Here is an 18,534-nt window from a genome sequence, read left to right as displayed (position 1 = left end):
CTATGCTTTTGTAACCTGGGAGTTAACTGACTCCGAATAATATTTACTCCAGGGCATCTATCATATTCACTTGACTTAAGCCTGTTTCCCTTACTTCCTAACACCCCAAAAGGGGAGTCCTGGCGAGGTACTTGGATGGACCCAGAGCAAGCCGTAAACTACCGTTGTGTAAAAAAGGAACTGTCTAAGCGCCATAAGTAGTATAAAAGCACAATCATGGAACAAAGTCTGTCTTGACCAAAAAAGAAGTAACTTTATAAGGATGCTGCTGGGGTTAGGAAAGACTAACCTGACCTGAGGACTGAAGTCTGGGATATATAGTGAGATGTACCCAGGAAAAACCACTCTTTAAGCTTAATATATCTCTTACTGTATTCATGCAAAATGCCTAGAAATATACTAAGTAAATTTAACATGATTGTTTAAATGGATTACTAGCTAAGGAAAGGAGAAAGCAATATGCCCTTAGATGGAATCTCGCCCATGGAATCCCGCCCTTGGGCAGATCGCCTAGTAATCTAGAGTGCTGAACCCTCAACTGAGATTTTGTCCTTGGGTAAATCCCCAAGAAGAACTTCCCCTGAAGGAAGGGCTTTGCATCTGTTTGTTGTTATAGTAATGTTCAACCACACCTATGTGTAATTGCTACCCCCAACACTTCAAGATTTCTCTTTAACTAGCAGCTGTGAGACTGGAATAAACAGTCACTGATTACTGATTATCAACCAACCTGTGGCCCCCTTCCTTCATTTGTTGCTGTCAACCAGCTGGAGAAACAGTGATTGGTTTTGAATACATCAAGGGGACCCTCAGGTCACCACGGGATGGTGAGCCCCTGAAATAGCAAAGAAAGGGAGGATGGAAGGAAAGGAGGGAAGGAGGGAGGGAGGGAAGGAAGGAAGGGAGGATGGAAGGGAGGATAGAAGGAAAGAAGGAAGAGAGAAGGAGGGAAGAAAGGAGAGAAGGTAGGAAAGAAAGGAAGGAAGGAAGAAGGAAGAAGAAAGCAAGGAAGGAAGGAAGGGAGAAGGAAGGAAGGAAGGAAGGGAAGAAGGAAGGAAGGAAGGAAGGGAAGAAGAAAGTAAGGAAGGAAGGGAGAAGGAAGGAAGGGAGGGAGGAAGGAAGGAAAAGAGGATGGAAGAGAGGAGAGAAGGAAAGAAGGAAGGAAGGGAAGAAGAAAGGAAGGAAGGAAGGAAGGAAGGGAGGAAGGAAGGAATGAAAAGAGGATGGAAGAGAGGAGAGAAGGAAAGAAGGAAGAGAGATGGAAGAGAAGGAAGGAAGGAGAGAAGGAAGGAAAGAAGGAAGAAAGAGAGAAGGAAGGAAGGAGAGAAGGAAGAAAGAGAGAAAGAAGGAAGAAGAGAAGGAAAAAAGGAAGGAAGGGAGAAGGAAGGAAGAAAGGGTGGGTTGGTTCCAAGTCCTTATCTCTGGCCTGGAAGACGCCAGGTGAAGAGCATCTAACGCGGGTTTCAAATCTCAGACCCAGTAAATAAACCTTCAGCTGCCGGTAAGCCACGTCCACGCCCTGCGCACCCTTGCACCGAGAAGGAGGCAATGCACCCCGTGGAGGCCAGACTTTATTCCCCGCGCGGGGCCCTAGGTTCCCTGCGTGCGCAGCCCGTGGATGAGCTCGTGCACCGTCTTGTTCAGGACGCCGCCGTGCACGCCACGGCAGCCCATGAGCACCAGCAGCACGCGCGGCGTGTGGCCCACGCACACAGCGCGCCCGTCCAGCCCCTTGGTGCGCGCGTCCAGCACGCCGTCGCCCTCGGCCAGCAGATGGTCGCGGATGACGCAGCAGCGGCGCCCCGCCACGCTCACGCCCGTCTGCAGGAAGCTGCGCCGGTCAGGTCCCGTGAGCACCCCGACCTCCTGCGGGGAGATGGCCGCCAGCAGGCCCCCGGGCCGCGAGGCCCACACGCAGCGATTGTCCGAGTGGCCCACGATGGCCACGTCGTCGATGCGCTGGTCCCGCAGCACCGCACAGATGTAACCTTTCCAGTCGCCCATTCCTGCTCCGGGTAAGTTTTGCTCCTCCTGCTTCACTGGCAAGCTGTGATCGCCAGGGGGCACTGTGACGGATGCTCGCCAGGGGGACACTGTGACGGATGCTCGCCAGGGGGCACTGTGACGGATGCTCGCCAGGGACACTGTGATGGATGCTCGTCAAGGGGCACTGTGATGTACCATTGCCAGGGGGCCACTGTGACTGTATGGGATGTAATGTCACGCAACGTCTGAGCATGCTGAGAATATGCGCGTTTGGGGGGCTGGGATTGGGGGTTGGGCAACATCCGGTGGTGCTCAGGGATTACTCTTGGTGGGGCGTGGGAGACCCTAAGGGCTGTGGGGGATTGAACCCGAATCTGCTGCTTGCTAGGACAGCGCCTTAAACTCTGGACTAGTTCTCCATTTCCTGGACTCTTTTTTGTTTCCTTTTTTTGTGTGTGTGTGTTGGGGGCGGGGGGTTACCTCCAGTGGTGCTCAGGACTTACTCCTCTCTCTGTGCTCCTGGTTAGGCTTGGGGACCCTATAGAATGCTGGGGATCAAACTCAGGATGGCTGTGTGAAAGGCAAGCACCTTACCCACTGTACTGTCGCTCCAGTCCCAACGCTTCTAATTTTGTTGGGGGTACCCAAGCGTGCAAGGGGGACATTTCCTAGTGCTGGAAATTCACTGGATTTTTCTGCTATAGGGTCGCCAAGCTGTAAATTACATTCCTCCTAATTTTAATACTTTGCTGCCATTAGCACTCATATGCTCTGGAGTCTTTTTTTTCCGCTTTTTGGGTCACACTTGGCGATGCTCAGGGGTTACTCTGCACTCAGGAATCACTCCTGGCAGTGTTAGGGGACCATATGGGATGCCGGGGATCGAACCCAGGTCGTCCGCATTCAAGGCAAACGCCCTACCCACTGTACTATTGTTCCAGCCCTGGAGTCTTCAGCTGAGTACTGAATAACTCTGATTTATATGATACTCTTAAGCTGAGTATCATGTAAATAAAAAAAACACTTCCCATATCAACTTCTGGGGTCCACCAAGCACAGGACGAGGTGTTTTTTTTGTTTGTTTGTTTGGGGGCTACTTCCACTTTTATTAAATATTTTTAGAGGAAATTTTATAGAAAATCACCTTTCCTGAGGCTTGTCCATACTGACATCTAGTACCAGCTGGGCTGAATCTAAATCTTGGAGCTGGAGCGATAGTACAGAGGGTAGGATGGTTACTTTGCATGTGGCGGACTCTGGTTCAATCACTGGTATCCCATATAATACTGCACTGTCAGGAGTAATTCCTGAGTGCAGAGCCAGGAGTAACCCAAGTGTCAATGGGTGTGATTCCTTCCAAATAATTCAGAAATTTAAAAAATTGATTTTGGAGTCACACCTGACAGTGCTCAAGAGGTTCCTCTGGACTCTGCACTCATGAATCAATCCTGATGGTGCTCAGGAGACCATTTGAGATGCCAGGGATGGAACCTGTGTCATTCGCATGTAAGGCAAACAACCCACCGTACATTGCTCCAGCAGAGATACAAAAATAAACATATTTTAAAAGAATCTAAGTCTTACACAAGCTGTTCAAAGATCATTGGGACAGAAGGGGGGTGGAGCGATAGCACAGTGGGGAGGAGGGCATTTGCTTTGCATGTGACCGACCCAAGTTCGATCCTCGGTATCCCATAAGGTCCCCCAAGTACCACCAGGAATGATCCCTGAGTGCAGAGTCAGAAGTAACCCCTGAGCATCACCAGGTATGGCCCAAAAAGCTCAAACCCATAGATCATTGGGGCCCAGGGTATAGCTTGGTGGTAGAGAATCCCCCTTTGCCAGCCTCAGACCAATCCCTGGCACTGTCCCCCACATGCCCAATGCAATCCACTATACCACTTGTGCAACTGATTATCACAACAGAGGGAAGAGGAAGTGGGGGGAGGGAGAATTTCTGCAGAGCATGAGGCAGATGGGGAAATTGTTCACACTTGGAATTTTCTAGTGCAACCCCTGAAGGACTCTGCTGCTCAAATATTTACAATGAGCACTTTATTAGGAGTACCCAGGTGCGTTTGGGGGTTGTGCTCATCCGTGTTGAGGGGCTACTCCTAGCCCTGTGCTTAGGAGTGACCCCTGGCGGTGCTTGGGGATATAACCGAGAGCACAAGATCCTTCCCTCAAAAGAGCTCTTTTTTAGTCATTTTTTGTTTGGTTGGTTTTTTGGCCACACCTGGAGGTTCTCAGGGCTGACACTCCTGGCTCTGTGCTCAGGGATCACTCTTGGAGGTCTTTTATTTATTTATTTATTTATTTTGCTTTTTGGGTTACACTCAGCGATGCACAGGGCTTATTCCTGGTTCATGCACTCAGGAATTACTCCTGGCCATGCTCGGGGAACCATGTGAGATGCTGGGAATCGAACCCGGGTCAGCCACGTGCAAGGCAAGCGCCCTACCCGCTGTGCTATTTCTCCAGCCCCCACTCTTGGAGGTCTTGATGGATCCTATGGGATGCTGGGAATCAAACCCGGATGGGCAGTGTGCGAGGCTAGCACCCTCCCCGCTGTCCTATCTCTCTGGACCCCTCAAAAGGCTATTTATTGATTGTGGCATGCATGAGCGTTCCTTGCCCATCCAGACTCCTGCCCCGACCGGCTCCCTGATCTCGTCCAGGAGCAAAAGACGCATTCCTGGGTGAGATCAGGAATCCAGATGCTCCTGAATCCAGGCCAGGTAGTTGGCAACGTCGGTGTAGACACCTGGCTTATTGCGGTCTCCACAGCCAGAGCCCCAGCTGACAACGCCTCGAAGGATGAGCTGGTCCTCAGCGTCCTCGTTCTCACACACCAGCGGACCTCCGGAGTCCCCCTGGGGGTGGCGGGGAGTCAGATCACGTCCCTGGACTGGGGTCAGGAGACAGACCCGGGCCGGGGGAACTCACCTGGCACGCGTCCGTGCCGCCCTCCAGGAATCCGGCGCACAACATCCCCTGGAGAAAAGTGGTCCCGTGCACTTCGGGGGCCGAGCAGCGCTCAGGGGAGATCAGAGGCACCTCCGCCTCCTGCAGGAAGCTGGAGTATTCCTCCGCCCCTGCCAACCGAGAGATCGCCTTTCTCACTCACAGCCTGCCCTCCTCCCTGCCCTGTGCGCGCCGTGCTCGTGCTCGGTGCGCGTGCCATCCAGGCGTTTCCAGACGCTCCAACTTCCTTCGTCCCTCGCAGGCAGCAGCCCAGGCCAGGCAGGGGAAAAGTGGGATTGAAATGCCTCAAACAGGGGGGATCCAGAGTGATAGTACAGAGGGGAGGGCATTTGCCTTGCACATCCCCGACCTGGGTTCGATCTCTTGGCATCCCATAAGGTCACCTGAGCATCGCCAGGAGTAATTCCTGAGTGCAGAGTCAGGAGCCCAAAAAGTGAAAAGAAAAAAAAGGGGGGGGAACACCTTGGACTGTTTGGGGATCCTGACCCATCCTGTCTTCCCCTCCAGGGTCTTAGGACTTTGTCCCAAGCCTCCCACCTGCCCTGGCCCTTTCTGCCCGTCTTAGCCCTGGCAGCCCAGAGGGTTTGGATTTTTGTACACCTTCCATGAGCTCCTCAACCCTGGAAAGAATTCAGCTGACCCAGATGCCCAGGGAAATCCTTGAGCATAGAGCTGGGACCCGGACTAAGGGAGTTGGTACTAAGCCCTAAGCACCACTGGACATGACCCAAAACAAACTAACAAAAATATTGATGGTTAATCTGATCTAAATCCAGATTTGAGAGGAAAGGGGCTTGCCTTGCACTTGGTCAACCCGGGTTCAATCTCTGGCATCCCCTAGGATCTCCCCTGAGGACCCCAGGAGTGGCCCCTGAGTACAGAGTCAGGGGTAAACCCTGAACATTGCCAGGTGTGGCCCCCAAACAAAATCCTACAAAACAATCAGTGCTGCCGACCCTCCCGAGGTCCCCCTCCTTCTGCCCCTGAACCCCCCCACACACACACACTTTCACACCAGTCACTCCGCTTACCATCAAACTGGTGGCCCCAGCCTGCCACCTCGCACACCATGCTCTCGTCTTGGGCTGGCGATGCGGGGCCGCGGGGCAAACACACCGGCTGCACGTAGGGCGACGTGAGGGCGCAGCTGCCGTCCGCGCGCTCCTGCAGGCGCAGCAAGGCTGACCCGCGCGCGGGCAGGAGCCGGGTGAGACAGCCCCTCGGAGCTCTGCCCTTCCCCGCACCCCGATCCCCACTGGCACGACCCCCCACCACCCCCACCCCGCGCACCCAGGTCGTGCTGGTAGGTCGTGGACGAGAAGCCTTCGTGCAAACGGTAAGAGTGCACGGCCAGCGTCTGGCACTGCTGGCAGCTCTCGTTATAGCGCTCCTGACCCAGCACCACCGTCAGCTCCTTGGGCGCAGGCCTGTGGGAAGGGGATGCGCTCTCAGAGGAACGCCCCCCACACACACACACACCGTCGCAAGGTCCCCCTGCATCCCACCTCTGGGTTTCAGAAACTCAGGATGGGCGAGCGCACGGAGTCAAGTGGGGTGCAGCTACCCAAGATGCTTGGCTGGAGCTTGGGGGTTGGGATTGGGCAGGGGCCAGAGACGGGGTGCTCACCGCTTCTGCAGGCAGTGCGCCGCCGTCAGCACCCAGCACGGGGCGATGAGGCTGCCGGCACAGAAACCGTCGCTCCAGTACAGCGCTGCGATGTAAGGGTGCGCCCCGGGCAGCGCCACCAGCCCCCCGACCACGCGGCGCATCGAGGAAAACCGTTTCCGGAGCCGTCGGCCGCAACCCTCCGGCTCCACCTGGCGCACCTTGGACCAGGGGGTCGACTGCTTCTGGGGCAAAGTGGGCGAGGCTACGAGAGGAGCCGGGACTGAGCAAGAGCCCGCCCCCCCCCCCTAAAAAAAACCTTTGCCCTCACCCACCCCAGAAACGGCAGCATTCGGGCGTTCCCCGCGTCCAGTTAATTACCAGTGGTCGGGGGATGAGTTGAGCTCCCGGTGGGAGTCAAGGACTCGGGTTTCTGCCTGGGTGAAGGTGGGGGAGGGGGAGACTCCGGGTACCCCGAGGGTCTCCAGCGTGCGGGAAGGATTTGGGGCATCAACCGGCCCCGGGGCTGGCACTGTGGCACGCGACAGTATTCCCAGGTTAGACGGTCGCCCATCCAGATAAAGCACCACGGACGGGTGTCGTTGTCTGGATTCCTGTGGCCGCCAGGAGGGGGCGCTGTTAGAACGTGGGAACCCCAGCCCCGTCCCGGGCTCGCCCCGCCCAGCTCTGCCCAGGTCCTGCAAGGGCGCACCTGCAGAAAGCGTGGTCTCCCAGGCCCCAGTGGCGCGCTTGCTCGACGCTCACGTTGCTGTAACTGGCCTCCGAGGTCCAGGACTCACAGCGAGCGCCCGAGACCGTGGTCCGCTCCCTGCCGCGGTAACTGAGACCCCGCCCTTCGTAGCAATTTGTCTCAAGATCTAACCGGTTGCGGGAGGAGAGATTGCACAGCGGGTAATGTGCTTGTCTGGCACGCATACCCCTTGCATTCGATCCCTGGCACCCCTGAGCCCTCCAGGAGAAATCCCTGAGCTCAGTGCTAGGAGTGAGTCCAGAGCATCGCCGAATGTGGCCCAATAACAGAACTTAAGGCACGTGGGACTGGAGAGATAGTACCACGGGTAAGGCGCTCTCTTGCCTTGCATTTGGCCAATCCCACTGTAATAGTTTCTGAGAGCAGAGCTAGGATAACCCCTGAGCATTGCCAAGAGTGCCCGCAAAACAAAAGAAACAGGGGCTGGAGCCATAGCGCTGCGGGTAGGGCATTTGCCAGGGTTAAATCTCCAGCATCCCATTTGGTCCCCCAAGCACCGGCAGGAGTAATTCCTGAGTTTAGAGCCAGGAGTAACCCATGAGCATAGCTGGGTGTGACACAAAATGAAAAAAAAAGACAATTCCCCCCACCACCCCCAAAAAAAGAAACCCACCCAGTATTGTTTTGATAACTCAGGCATCATCCCTGAGAATAAGGCCAGGAATAGTTTTTCCAGCATCTCTGATTGTGTGGCCCAAACACCCTCCCCCCCCAAAAAAAGAAAAGATCTGGAGCTATAGTAGAGCAGGTAGGGTGCTTGCCTGGCATGTGGTCAACCTGGGTTCAATTTCTATCACCTCATATAATCCTCCAAGCATTCCTGAGCACAGTGCCAGGAGTAAGCCCTGATCAGTGCCTTTGCCAAAAATTTTAGGGAGAGAAGAGGAGCAGAGAGGGCATTGGCCTTTGCACATGGTGGACCAGGGTTTGATCCTGGCACTCCATGTGGTCCCTTGATGCCTGAGCACACAGCCAGGAGTTAAGTCCTGAGCACAGCCAGGCATGGCCCCAAACAGGGAGGGTTAGGGGCTGGAGATAGCACAGTGAGTAGGGCGTTTGCCTTGCACACGGCTGACCCGGGTTCAATTCCCAGCATTCAATGTGGTTCCCCAAGCACTGCCAGGAGTAATTCCTGAGTGCATGAGCCAGGAGTAACCCCTGTGCATCGCCGGATGTGACCCAAAAAGCAAAATATTATTATTATTATTATAATGGGAGGAATAAGGCTCCCAGATATCCAGGAGGTTGACCACTCTTCATCCCCTCCGCTGACACTTCCCATGTGGCCTCTCCTCTCCCTGTCCCACCTCCTGCCTTACTCACCCACATCGCAGATGCTTCCAGAATAGCCCTCAGGGCAGTGACACAGCTGGTGCCCCTCCACTTCCACGCAGTGTCCCCCATTGAGACACGGATTGGCCTGGCAGGCTGGGAGAAAGGGCCGAGTGAGAGCCATATAGATAGCTACAGTGATAGCACAGCGGGGAGGGGGCTTGTCTTGCTCACGGCCGACCCAGGTTCGATCCCCGGCATCCCATATGGTTCCCTGAGCACCTCCAGGAGAGATTCCTGAGCACAGAGCCCCTTAAATGGCATCTCCCACCCACTTTCCCCTCAGCCGCCCATCAGCTCCTCCACCCACATCCGGTCCTCTATGCCCTCACCTTGACCAGCCAGCAGTTGGCACTGGGCCCCGGGCCCCCGGCACTGACACCTGGCCCCACCAGCCTGCTCAGCCCGGTACCAAATTTCATTCTCATGAAAGAATCGGAGAAGCTGAGGCTCGAAGCATTTCTCTGGGAACAGAGAGAGAATCCCGGGAGTCGGGGTGTGGGCTCCATAGAGGGACACCCTGTCAAGTGTCCCCTGAGTCTGTGCACCCCAGTTTGGACTGACCCTCATCACCCCCACCTTTCTGGCAGTGCTTGCCGGTGAAGAGCTCGGGACAGAGACAGCGGGGGCCTTGGGGTGTGTTCACACAGGTACCCCCCTTATGGCAGGGATTATGTTTGCCGCAGTGGTCTGAAAGAGAGGGAGAGGTGTGAGTCTGACCCCTTGACCCACCCCTCCCATCCACCCACCAAGTCTTTGCCTGAACCCACTTGTCTTCTAAACCTGGATGCTGCCAGGCCTTGATTTACATATCTGCAAAATGGGCTGATTCCTCTCCCACAGCTTCTCTCCCAGGGAGGAAGGAAGGGAAGGGACAGGGTGGGTTCAAACCCTGGGCGGTTGGATGGGTTATGTGGGAGGGTGGTCAATGGACAATCAGGGGGTGAGGAGAGGGCCCCTGGGCCACCCCAGCAGTGGATGGCACCTTTCTCTTTCTTGGGCTCCAAGCAGTACCCCCATCGCTGGTCTTGATCAAAGTTGGGGGTGGTAGCGCACCTGTTGAAAGAGATCCAGCTTTTTTTTTTTTCTTTTTGGGTCACACCTGGCAATGCACAGGGATTACTCCTGGCTCTGCACTCATGAATTACTCCTGGCGGTGCTCAGGGGACCACATGGGATGCTGGGAATCGAATCCAGGTTGGTTGCGTGCAAGGCAAACGCCCTACCTGCTGTGCTATTGCTCCAGCCTCCCAGAGAAGCAGTTTTTTTTACTCTGCCCAGGGACTAGCAGCCCCCTCTGACTCCCCCCACAAACAAGGATTCTGGGGGCAGCCTCCCTCTCCTGTGGGGCTTCTGCTCCCACCACTCCAGCAGCCTTACCAGGGCTGGGAGCCCGGCCGGCCCCTCTGGGTACAATGGTGGTAGAGCCGCCGGTGGTATTGGAAAGGAAAATGGCAGAGTTCCCCGCTGACAGTCAGCACTGCAAAGAGAACACACCCTAGAGCCTTCTGCCCTAGCACGACCTCTTCGTGCTGGGGAGAAGCGTGATGCCCTCCCCCCCAAAGATCACTGCCTTTGGGGTGGAAGTGATAGTACAGATGGTAGAGAACTGGCCTTTTTTGGTTTTGTTTTGTTTTTGTACCACACCAGTGATGCTCAGGGCTGACTCCTGGCTCTGCACTCAGGAATCGCTCCTGATGCTGCTCAGAGGACCCTGTGGGATGCAGGGGATGGAACCCAGGTCGGCTGTGCACTAGGCAAGCGCCCTCCCTACTCTACTATCTCTCCGGCCTGGGGGGAGGGGTTTGCCTTGTGTGGAGCTAACCCAGTCTTGATCCTTGACGCCCCATAGGATCTCCCCCATGACCCACCAGGAGTGATCCCTGAGCTCAGATCCAGGAGTAAGTGCTGAGCACTGATGGATGTGCCTTCTACCCAAAAATGTGTTTCTGAGCTGCAAAGATAATCTGGAAAATGCCAGGCTGTGAGTTGGATCCTCTGTGCTGCCCACATGCCCTGAGTGCAGTCTTGGCCACTCTGATGGTAGTGGTCCAGCACCCCTAGGCCCTCTGGGAATGATCCCTGAGTGCAGAGCTGGGAGGAAGCTTTGAGCACTGCTGGGTGTAGCTCAAAAAAGGAAGAAAAGATAAAAAGAGAGAGAGAGAGAGAGAGAGAGAATAAAAGGGAGGGCTGGAGAAATAGTCCAGCAGGTAGGGCATTTGCCTTGCATGCAGCAGACCTGGGTTCAATCCCCAGATCCCATAGGGTCCCCAGAGCAAGCCAGGAGTGATTTCTGAGTGCAGAGCGAGGAGTAAGCTCTGAGCACTTTAGGATCTGGCCCCAAAACAAAGAGGAAAGAGAGAGAGAGGAGAGAGAGAGAAATAGAGAGAAAAAGAGAGAAAAACAGAGAGATAAAGAAGGAAAAAAGTAAGAAAGAAAGAAAAATAGGCCAGAGTGGTAGTACAATGGGAAGGGCTCTTGCCTTGCATGTGGCTGACCCAGGTTTGATCCTCGGCATCCCATAAGGTCCCCTGAATGCAGAGCCAGGAGTAACTCTTGAACATTGCCAGGATTGGCCCAAAAACCAAAATTAAAAAGTATGATAGAGAGAGAAGGAGAGAGAGAAACAAAGAAAGGAAAGGAGAAAAGAAGAGAAAAGAAAAGAAGGGGCTGGAGCGATAGCACAGGGGGTAGGGCGTTTGCCTTGCACGCTGACGATCCGGGTTCGATTTCTAGCATCTCATATGGTCCCCCGAGCACCACCAGGGGTAATTCCTAGGTGCACAAGCCAGGAGTAACCGCTGTGCATCACTGGGTGTGACCCAAAAAGCAAAAGAAAAGAAAAGAAAGGGGCAGGAGTGATAGTCCAGTGGGCAGGGCATTTACCTTGCATATGGCTCACCCAGGTTCAATTCCCAGCATCCCATAGGGTCCCCTGAGCACCGCCAGGAGTAATTCCTGAGTGCATGAGCCAGAAGTAAGCCCTGTGCATCGCCAGGTGTGACCCAAAAAGCAAAAAGCAAAAAGAGAAGAAAAGAAAGGGGCAGGAGTGATAGCACAGCGGGTAGGGCATTTGCCTTGCATGTCACTCACCTGGGTTCAATTCCCAGCATCCCATATGGTTCCCCAAGCACCACCAGGAGTAATTCCTGAGTGCAAAGCCAGGAGTCACCCTTGAGCATGGCTGGGTCTGACCCAAAAAAAGCCGAAAAAAGAAAACAAGATAATAAAAAAGAAAGAGAAGAACAAGGGAGGAGGGCCTGGGGATCGTTGAGGAGGTCTTCCCGCCTGTACACGGCCTCCTGCCAGGCCCGCATGGCCTCTGGTCAGCAAACCCAGTGCTGGAACCCCGCCCCCCCACCCCACGGGACAAGTATTACAGGGTGTGACCCCTCGGGCTCCTGACCCTGCTGGAGTAGATCTCCCCACACACATCCCAAAAAGGAAAGGAAAGGAAAGCAGTGCAGCCAGGAGCACCGATAAGGAGTGGGGCGAGGCTGAGATTTTGTGAGCTGGCCTTCCTGGCTCCGTGTCCCGGGGCTGGGCCGGCCCCACCAAATTGGGCTCTGGAGGGCAGAGTTCATTTCGTTGTCATCTCTAGGTAAATATTTAGTGCCCCGGAGAATAATATTTAGTGCCGGCGGTGAGGGAAGAGGCCGGATTGGAGACACAGGGAGAGGCCTCTGTGGAAGGGGGGGGCTGGGAGCTGGAGCATAGAGCACAGAGGGTGGGGTACATGCCTCGCACTCCGTCCACCTGGGTTCTGTCCCTGGCACCCCAGAGTGTCCTCTGAATCCCTCCAGCAGTGATTTTTTTTGGGGGGGTGCTTTTTGGGTCACACCCAGTGATGCTCAGGGGTGACTCCTGGCTCATGCACTCAGGAATCACTCCTGGTGGTGCTCGGGAGACCCTATGGGATGTTGGGGATCGAACCTGGGTTGGCTGCGTGCAGGGTAAATAACACCCTCCCTGCTGTGCTAAGGCTCCAGACCCAGTGATTTCTGTTTTTTTTTTTTTTGTTTGTTTTTTTTTTGCTTTTTGGGTCATACCCGGCAATGCACAGGGGTTACTCCTGGCTCTGCACTCAGGAATTACTCCTGGTGGTGTTCCGGGGACCCTATGGGATGCTGGGAATCGAACCCAGGTTAGCTGTGTGCAAGGCAAGCACCCTAACCACTTTGCTATCGCTCCAGTCCCTTATTGGGCTTTTTGGATCCAAAACTTAAAATAAAATGGAAGTGGCCAGAGTGATAGTACAATGGGTAAGATGCTTGCTTTGCTTGCAGTTGACTTGGGGTTCGATCTCCAACACCCCACAGACTCCCCCACACACTGTTCAAGGAGTGATCCCTGAGCACCATCCGGTGTGGTTCCAAAAGCAAAAAAAAAAAAAGTTTCTGTTGTTATTGTTTTGGGGCCACACCACATGGTGACTCCTGGAGCTGTGCTCAGGGGACTCTATGAGGTGCCGGGGATTGAACCTGGGTCTATCCCACAGGTCTATTTCTCTGGCCCTTTCTTGGAGTTTTCGGGGCTCAGGGGCTGCTCCCAGTGTGGTGCGCTGGGATCAGTCCTACAGTGCTCAGTAGATAAGGCTGGGCCGGGGATGGGATGTGGACCTCTCTCATGCAAAGGCGGCCTCTTGAGTTTCCTCTCCACAGCGCATGGGTGTTTGGGAGCAGGCTGGCTACTTACCCACAGTGTTCCCTGCAGCCGCCTGTCTCTGCTCCTGGCGGTTTCTCCAAGGGGGACCCTATGGGATGATGGGGATTGATCCTGCGTCGGCCACGTGTAAGGCAAATGCCCTCCCCACTGGACTATTTATCACTCCAAACCCAACTATGCTAGCTAGCATCTTCCCTCAGCCCCCAAATGCCGCTCCCTTCCTTGCAAGACCTTGCCCCTCCACATGCCCTCCACCATTCTCCGAGACTTGTCTCTGGATCTTTCCAGAAATGCGGCCCCTCCCCCTGCTGTTGGCTCCCTCTGGCTTCTCTCTCCCCAGACTGGGCTTTACGGAAAGGGAGGAGAGCAGCTAAGGCGTTTGCCTTATATGCTGCCGACCCCACTTGCATCCTTGGCACCACAGAGGTCTTCTGAGCACCGCTAGAAGGACCCCCCAAAGGACAAGAGCCGGGAGTGACCCCTGAACGCTACCATATATGGCCTCACCCTAAAAATATCAGGCCTTGGGACCTGAGCCCTAGTTACAGCAGGGAGGGTGTTCGCCTTGTACGTGGCCAACGTGGGTTCGATCTCCGGCACCCCATAGGGTCCTTCAAGGAGTGATCCCTGCGCACAGAGCCAGGAATAAACCCCAAGCACTGCTGGCTCTGGCCCCCAAACTGGAACAAACCCCCCTCTGCCCCCCAAATAATCCTGGATTGAGAGATTATGGCCAGAGGCCAGGGCTAGAGTCTGATCCCTTCATTTCCTCATCCCAAGGGGTGTTCTCTGGTTGAGCCTCCAGAAACATACTCAGCAGTGCTGGGAGGTGGGTCTGGGTGCGGAATTTCAACCAGGATCCTGTGCACGCACCCCCTAACCCCGACCCCTGACCTTTGATCTTTGACCCAAAACCCCCTGGTCCAGTATTCTTGATCCCCATGGTGCTCACCAAAAGCACGGACTCCAGGCTTGCCAGCAAGAACCCCAGGAGCAACGGGAACCTCATGGCGGCTGGCTGGACTGCCCCGGAGTCCAGATCAATAGGTGTGGGCCAAGGTCCCGAGGATGGAGGAGCGGGATTGGTCAAATTCTTCTCCCATGCAGAGGCCAGAACCCCCCACACCTGGCGTGTGTGGAGTTGGGAGTTGGTGAGTGGAAGTGGATGGAATGATGAGCTAAGGGGTTCCCCTCTCCTGACTGATTTTTTTTTCTTTTTGGGTCACACCCGGTGATGCACAGGGGTTACTCCTGATTCTGCACTCAGAAATTACCCCTGGTGGTGCTCAGGGGACCATATGGGATGCTGGGAATTGAACCCAGGTCGGCTGCATGCAAGGCAAACACCCTACCCACTGTGCTGTTGCTCCAGCCCCTCTCCTGACTGAATTAAGGGACACTCAGGAACAGCATGAAGGGCCTGAGCAATAGGACATCAGGGATGGCGCTTACCTTGCTCATGGCAGATCTGGGTTCGGTCACCATCATCCCATAGGGCCCCTCCCCCTTGAGTCTCACCAGGAGTGATCCCTGAGTGCTGAGCCAGGAGTCAGTCCTCAGCACTGATGGATGTGGCCCCCAAGTCAAAACAAAACAAAACAAAACACAGCCTGAGGGACTTTGGGTCTCTGGTGCTCTGGCATTGCATCTGGCAGTGTGGCGCGGCTCTGTGATGTCAGGGATAGAACCCAGGGCCTCCTGTAGGCAATGCTGGTTGAACTATTCCTCTAATCTCAACAAGGAACATTCTTAGGTTCCCAGAATCCAGCAGAGGAGAAGGAGGGGGAGGGGGAGAAACCTCTGCACTTTAGGGGGCTCTTAGAGTTCATGGGGAAAGTCATTCTCTCTCTCTCTCTCTCTCTCTCTCTCTCTCTCTCTCACTGCTGACAAGATTCCTGGGATGTTTTGGGGGAAATCTATGGGTTCCAGAAATGGAAACTTTGTCAGTCATATGCAAGGCAAATGCCCTGATTTCTTTTGTACTGTCTCTCTAGTCCAAACAAACATAATATATGATTTGGTTTGGGGAGGGGAGCAACCGTGACCATGCTCAGGACTTACTCTTGCACTCAGTAATCACTCCTGGTGGGCTCAGGAGACCCTATGGAATGCCAGGGATTGAACCTGGGTTGGCCACATTCAAGCACCCCTCCACACTGTACTATCACTCCAACCCCACTCCAGGTAAATTTTTTGGCGGGGAGGGGTTTGGGTCACACACAGTGATGCTCAGGGGTTACTTCTGGCTCTGCACTCAGAAAATGACTCCTGGCATTGGGGGATCCTCTGGGATGCCCGAGATTGAACCCAGGTTGGATGCATGCTAGGCAAATGCCCTACCTACTGTATTATCACTCTGGTCCCAAAGGAACATAATCTTTCTTAATTGGACTCCAAGATTAGCTAAGGGTGGAACAGATACCCAGGGGGAGGGGAATCCACACCCCCTGCTGCACCTTGGTGACAATTGTTTCAAAGGTAACACTTAGCTGTGGCAGCTCAGGATGAAAGGGAAACTCCAGGTGGTGGTAAAGGCAGCCCTGTTGGTGGTTGATTACTCCTGAGTACAGACCTTGACCTATGCTGGGTCCCGCATGGTTATTTCCCTTTGGGAAAGGGCCAATTCCAGCTTTAAATGCAAGAGGGCCAATTTTTTTTTTTAAGGAAGTGCACATCTGAATACTCTTGGCTAAGTGTTCAGGGGACCTTTTGCAGTGCTGGAATCGAGACTGGTTGCGTGCAAGCAAACCCCTTCCCTGCTGTCTCTGGCCCAGAATCCAAAAGGCTTTTGGGAGAAGTCTTGACCAGGAGTAGGGATTTATAGTTGGGAGAGGGAGGGAAGGTCTTTCCAGAAATGTAAACTCGGGTATCAAAGGAGGCCTGAGGGCCTAAGAGATAGGACAGCAGGGAGGGTGCTTGCTTTGCATGTGGTGAACTCAGGTTCAATACCCAGCACTGCATGGAGTCTGCCAGGCCCGCCAGGAGTGAGTCCTGAGCACCGCTGGATGTGACCCAAAACCCCAAACTCAAAACAATGTCATTCAGAACCCAAGTTCTGTAAGAGATAATTCAGAGGGACCCTGGGCACTGCATGGTTCCATGAGCATTGATGTGGGAGTAGCTCATGACCCTCTCCTTGTGGTCACATGATGGCTGCCACAGATCCCAGAATCACACCTGAATTCCAGAGGAAGCGTCTCTCCTTCCAGTTGATCTTTCTCAGACGTGAAGAACCTGAAGCTAGAGTAGAGGCATGAGGTCAAGTGGCCATTGGAAATGAGTCACTGGACAATAGTAGGACGACCACAGTATCTCCTGTGACTGCTTCCCAGATTGCTGGTGATTTAGTTCTTGAGTTTTGTTTTGTTCCATTTGGTTTGGTTTGAGGGCCATACCCAGCAGTGCTCAGGCAGGCTACTCCCAGGACTCTTCCATGTAAAGCATGTATGCCAGCCCTTTTGAACTATTTTCTGGGTCCAATTTCTGACTATTTTTGAGGGTGGGGGGAGTTTAGGGCCAACACTAGTGCTCAGGGACTATTTCTGGCTCGGGTCAGGAGTGACCCATGGTGATGCTCAGGGGGCCCATATGGGGAATTTGATCTGGGGTTGGCAGGATGTCAGGCAAGTATCTTAGTGTATGATGTTTTGTTTACCGGGATTTTTTTTTTTTGAGGAGGCACACCCTGAGGCTCAGGACTTATTCCTGGCTCTGTGCTCAGAGATCATGTGCTTTACCCTCTGGCTCCCTTCAGGAATTTTTGTGTGTGGAGGAGAACCATACCTGGTGGTGCTCAGGGCTTTCTCCTGCCTCTGCGCTCAAGGATCATTTCTGGAAGGCTCGGAGGACCCTAACTGGGTGCTGGGAGTTGAACCCGTGCCCGCTGCATGCAAGGCAAGCGCCAGAGCCTGTCACTCCGGCCCGGTCTATCGGGAATGTCTTTTTTTTGCTTTTTGTTTTTTGGGTCACACCCGGCGATGCTCAGGGGTTACTCTTGGCTTTGCACTCAGGAATCACTCCTGGTGGTGCTCGGGGAACCCTATGGGATGTTGGGAATCGAACCCGGGTCGGCTGCGTGCAAGGCAAACGCCCTACCCGCTGTGCTATTGCTCCAGCTCCCTAGCCGGAGTGTCTTAATAGCACTTAACTCCTAGAGACTCTCTGTTTATGTAGAGTGATCCCCTTTCGCCCCGCTTCTAGCCTGCAAGCAGGGAGTTCGGGCTGACCCCACACACAAGGTTCCTCAGCACCTGACTTGGTGTCTGGCAGAGAGCGCATGCTCCTTCGTTTTGGATGAATGGGATGGGGAAGCCTCCCAGAATCTGGCTCTGCCTGAGTAGCAGAGTTGGGGCAAGCCTCCGCTTCCTGATGTGTAAGAAGTGGGAGTATGTTGAACTTGAAGGTGTTGATTAGCCTCACAATGTCAGCCCAGGATTCTTCTCTAGTCTTCCGGCCCGGAGCCAGCTACAGGACCTCAGCTGTTCACCTGTATAATGGGTGTGAGCCAGTCCCTGGTAAGAGCGCTGCCTTATAAGGTAGCAGGAGGCCCAGGGCGAGCAAGGCCGTATGGGTGGAGAGAAATCATAACATCCTGCTGCGGGGGCGAAGCAGGGGATGCCCAAGGCGGCCGGGTCGGAGACCCGCGAGCAGCTGGGGAGGTGACCGGTAACTCTGGGCCTCTTCCCGCTCCCAGGGGAGTTCACGGATGGGCCTTTACGGATGGGCCAACGCAGAGGAAAACGGCCGGATCCAGGACCCAAGAAAGCGCGGCCCGCCCACTGGAGGCCTACGATATTAAGTGCGTCCCCTACAAACCCTAGAAAAGCAAAGGCGAGCTACTAGGACCAGGTCCACACTCCCATACGATGCTCCAATCAGAGTGCAGGGCTGGACATAACTGACGCTTCCAGCATCCAATCAAACAGCTCGACTCCAAGGCGTGACTTTAGACGCCCCACCTCCGCAGCCCCAGCGGAGGGCTCGGCCCTAATTGGCACTTCGTTCTCCTATCACGGTCCAGAAATTCGAACCCGGGGGCTGAGCCGCACCCGCAGGCCAACCAGGAAGAGATGACGTAGATGTCCCGCTTCCATACGTCTTTGGGCCAATCCCGTGGTCGGGGGGCGGGGACCTCGGAAGCCGCTGGCGAATGGAAAGGCGGCGCGGGGAGCACCCTTCTGCTTATTGG

The 18,534-nt window shown here is 54.6% G+C and overlaps 2 protein-coding genes across 2 annotated transcripts; both read right to left on the bottom strand.

The window, feature by feature from the left end:
* Window positions 1-1,590: 1,590 nt before the first annotated feature.
* PFN3 (profilin 3) lies at window positions 1,591-2,004 on the bottom strand. The gene has a single exon (XM_056113234.1). The coding sequence runs from the start codon at window positions 2,002-2,004 to the stop codon at window positions 1,591-1,593; it is 414 nt and encodes a 137-aa protein (XP_055969209.1).
* A 2,042-nt stretch (window positions 2,005-4,046) lies between these two features.
* F12 (coagulation factor XII) lies at window positions 4,047-14,371 on the bottom strand. The gene is made up of 14 exons (XM_056113092.1): window positions 14,299-14,371; window positions 13,377-13,434; window positions 10,062-10,161; window positions 9,667-9,737; window positions 9,261-9,371; window positions 9,014-9,145; window positions 8,673-8,777; window positions 7,290-7,455; window positions 6,959-7,191; window positions 6,599-6,842; window positions 6,262-6,398; window positions 6,003-6,152; window positions 4,933-5,081; window positions 4,047-4,859 (listed from the first exon to the last, which is right to left on the bottom strand). Exons 1-14 carry the CDS (start codon window positions 14,353-14,355, stop codon window positions 4,692-4,694), a joined length of 1,881 nt encoding a protein of 626 aa, XP_055969067.1. The 5' UTR covers window positions 14,356-14,371; the 3' UTR covers window positions 4,047-4,691.
* Window positions 14,372-18,534: the final 4,163 nt, after the last annotated feature.

The sequence above is a fragment of the Sorex fumeus genome, unplaced genomic scaffold (assembly GCF_029834395.1).
Source record: "Sorex fumeus unplaced genomic scaffold, SorFum_2.1 ptg000019l, whole genome shotgun sequence".
NCBI lineage: Eukaryota > Metazoa > Chordata > Mammalia > Eulipotyphla > Soricidae > Sorex > Sorex fumeus.
Note: the sequence above shows the minus strand (reverse complement) of the source record. Positions and strands in the feature narration are given on the sequence as shown.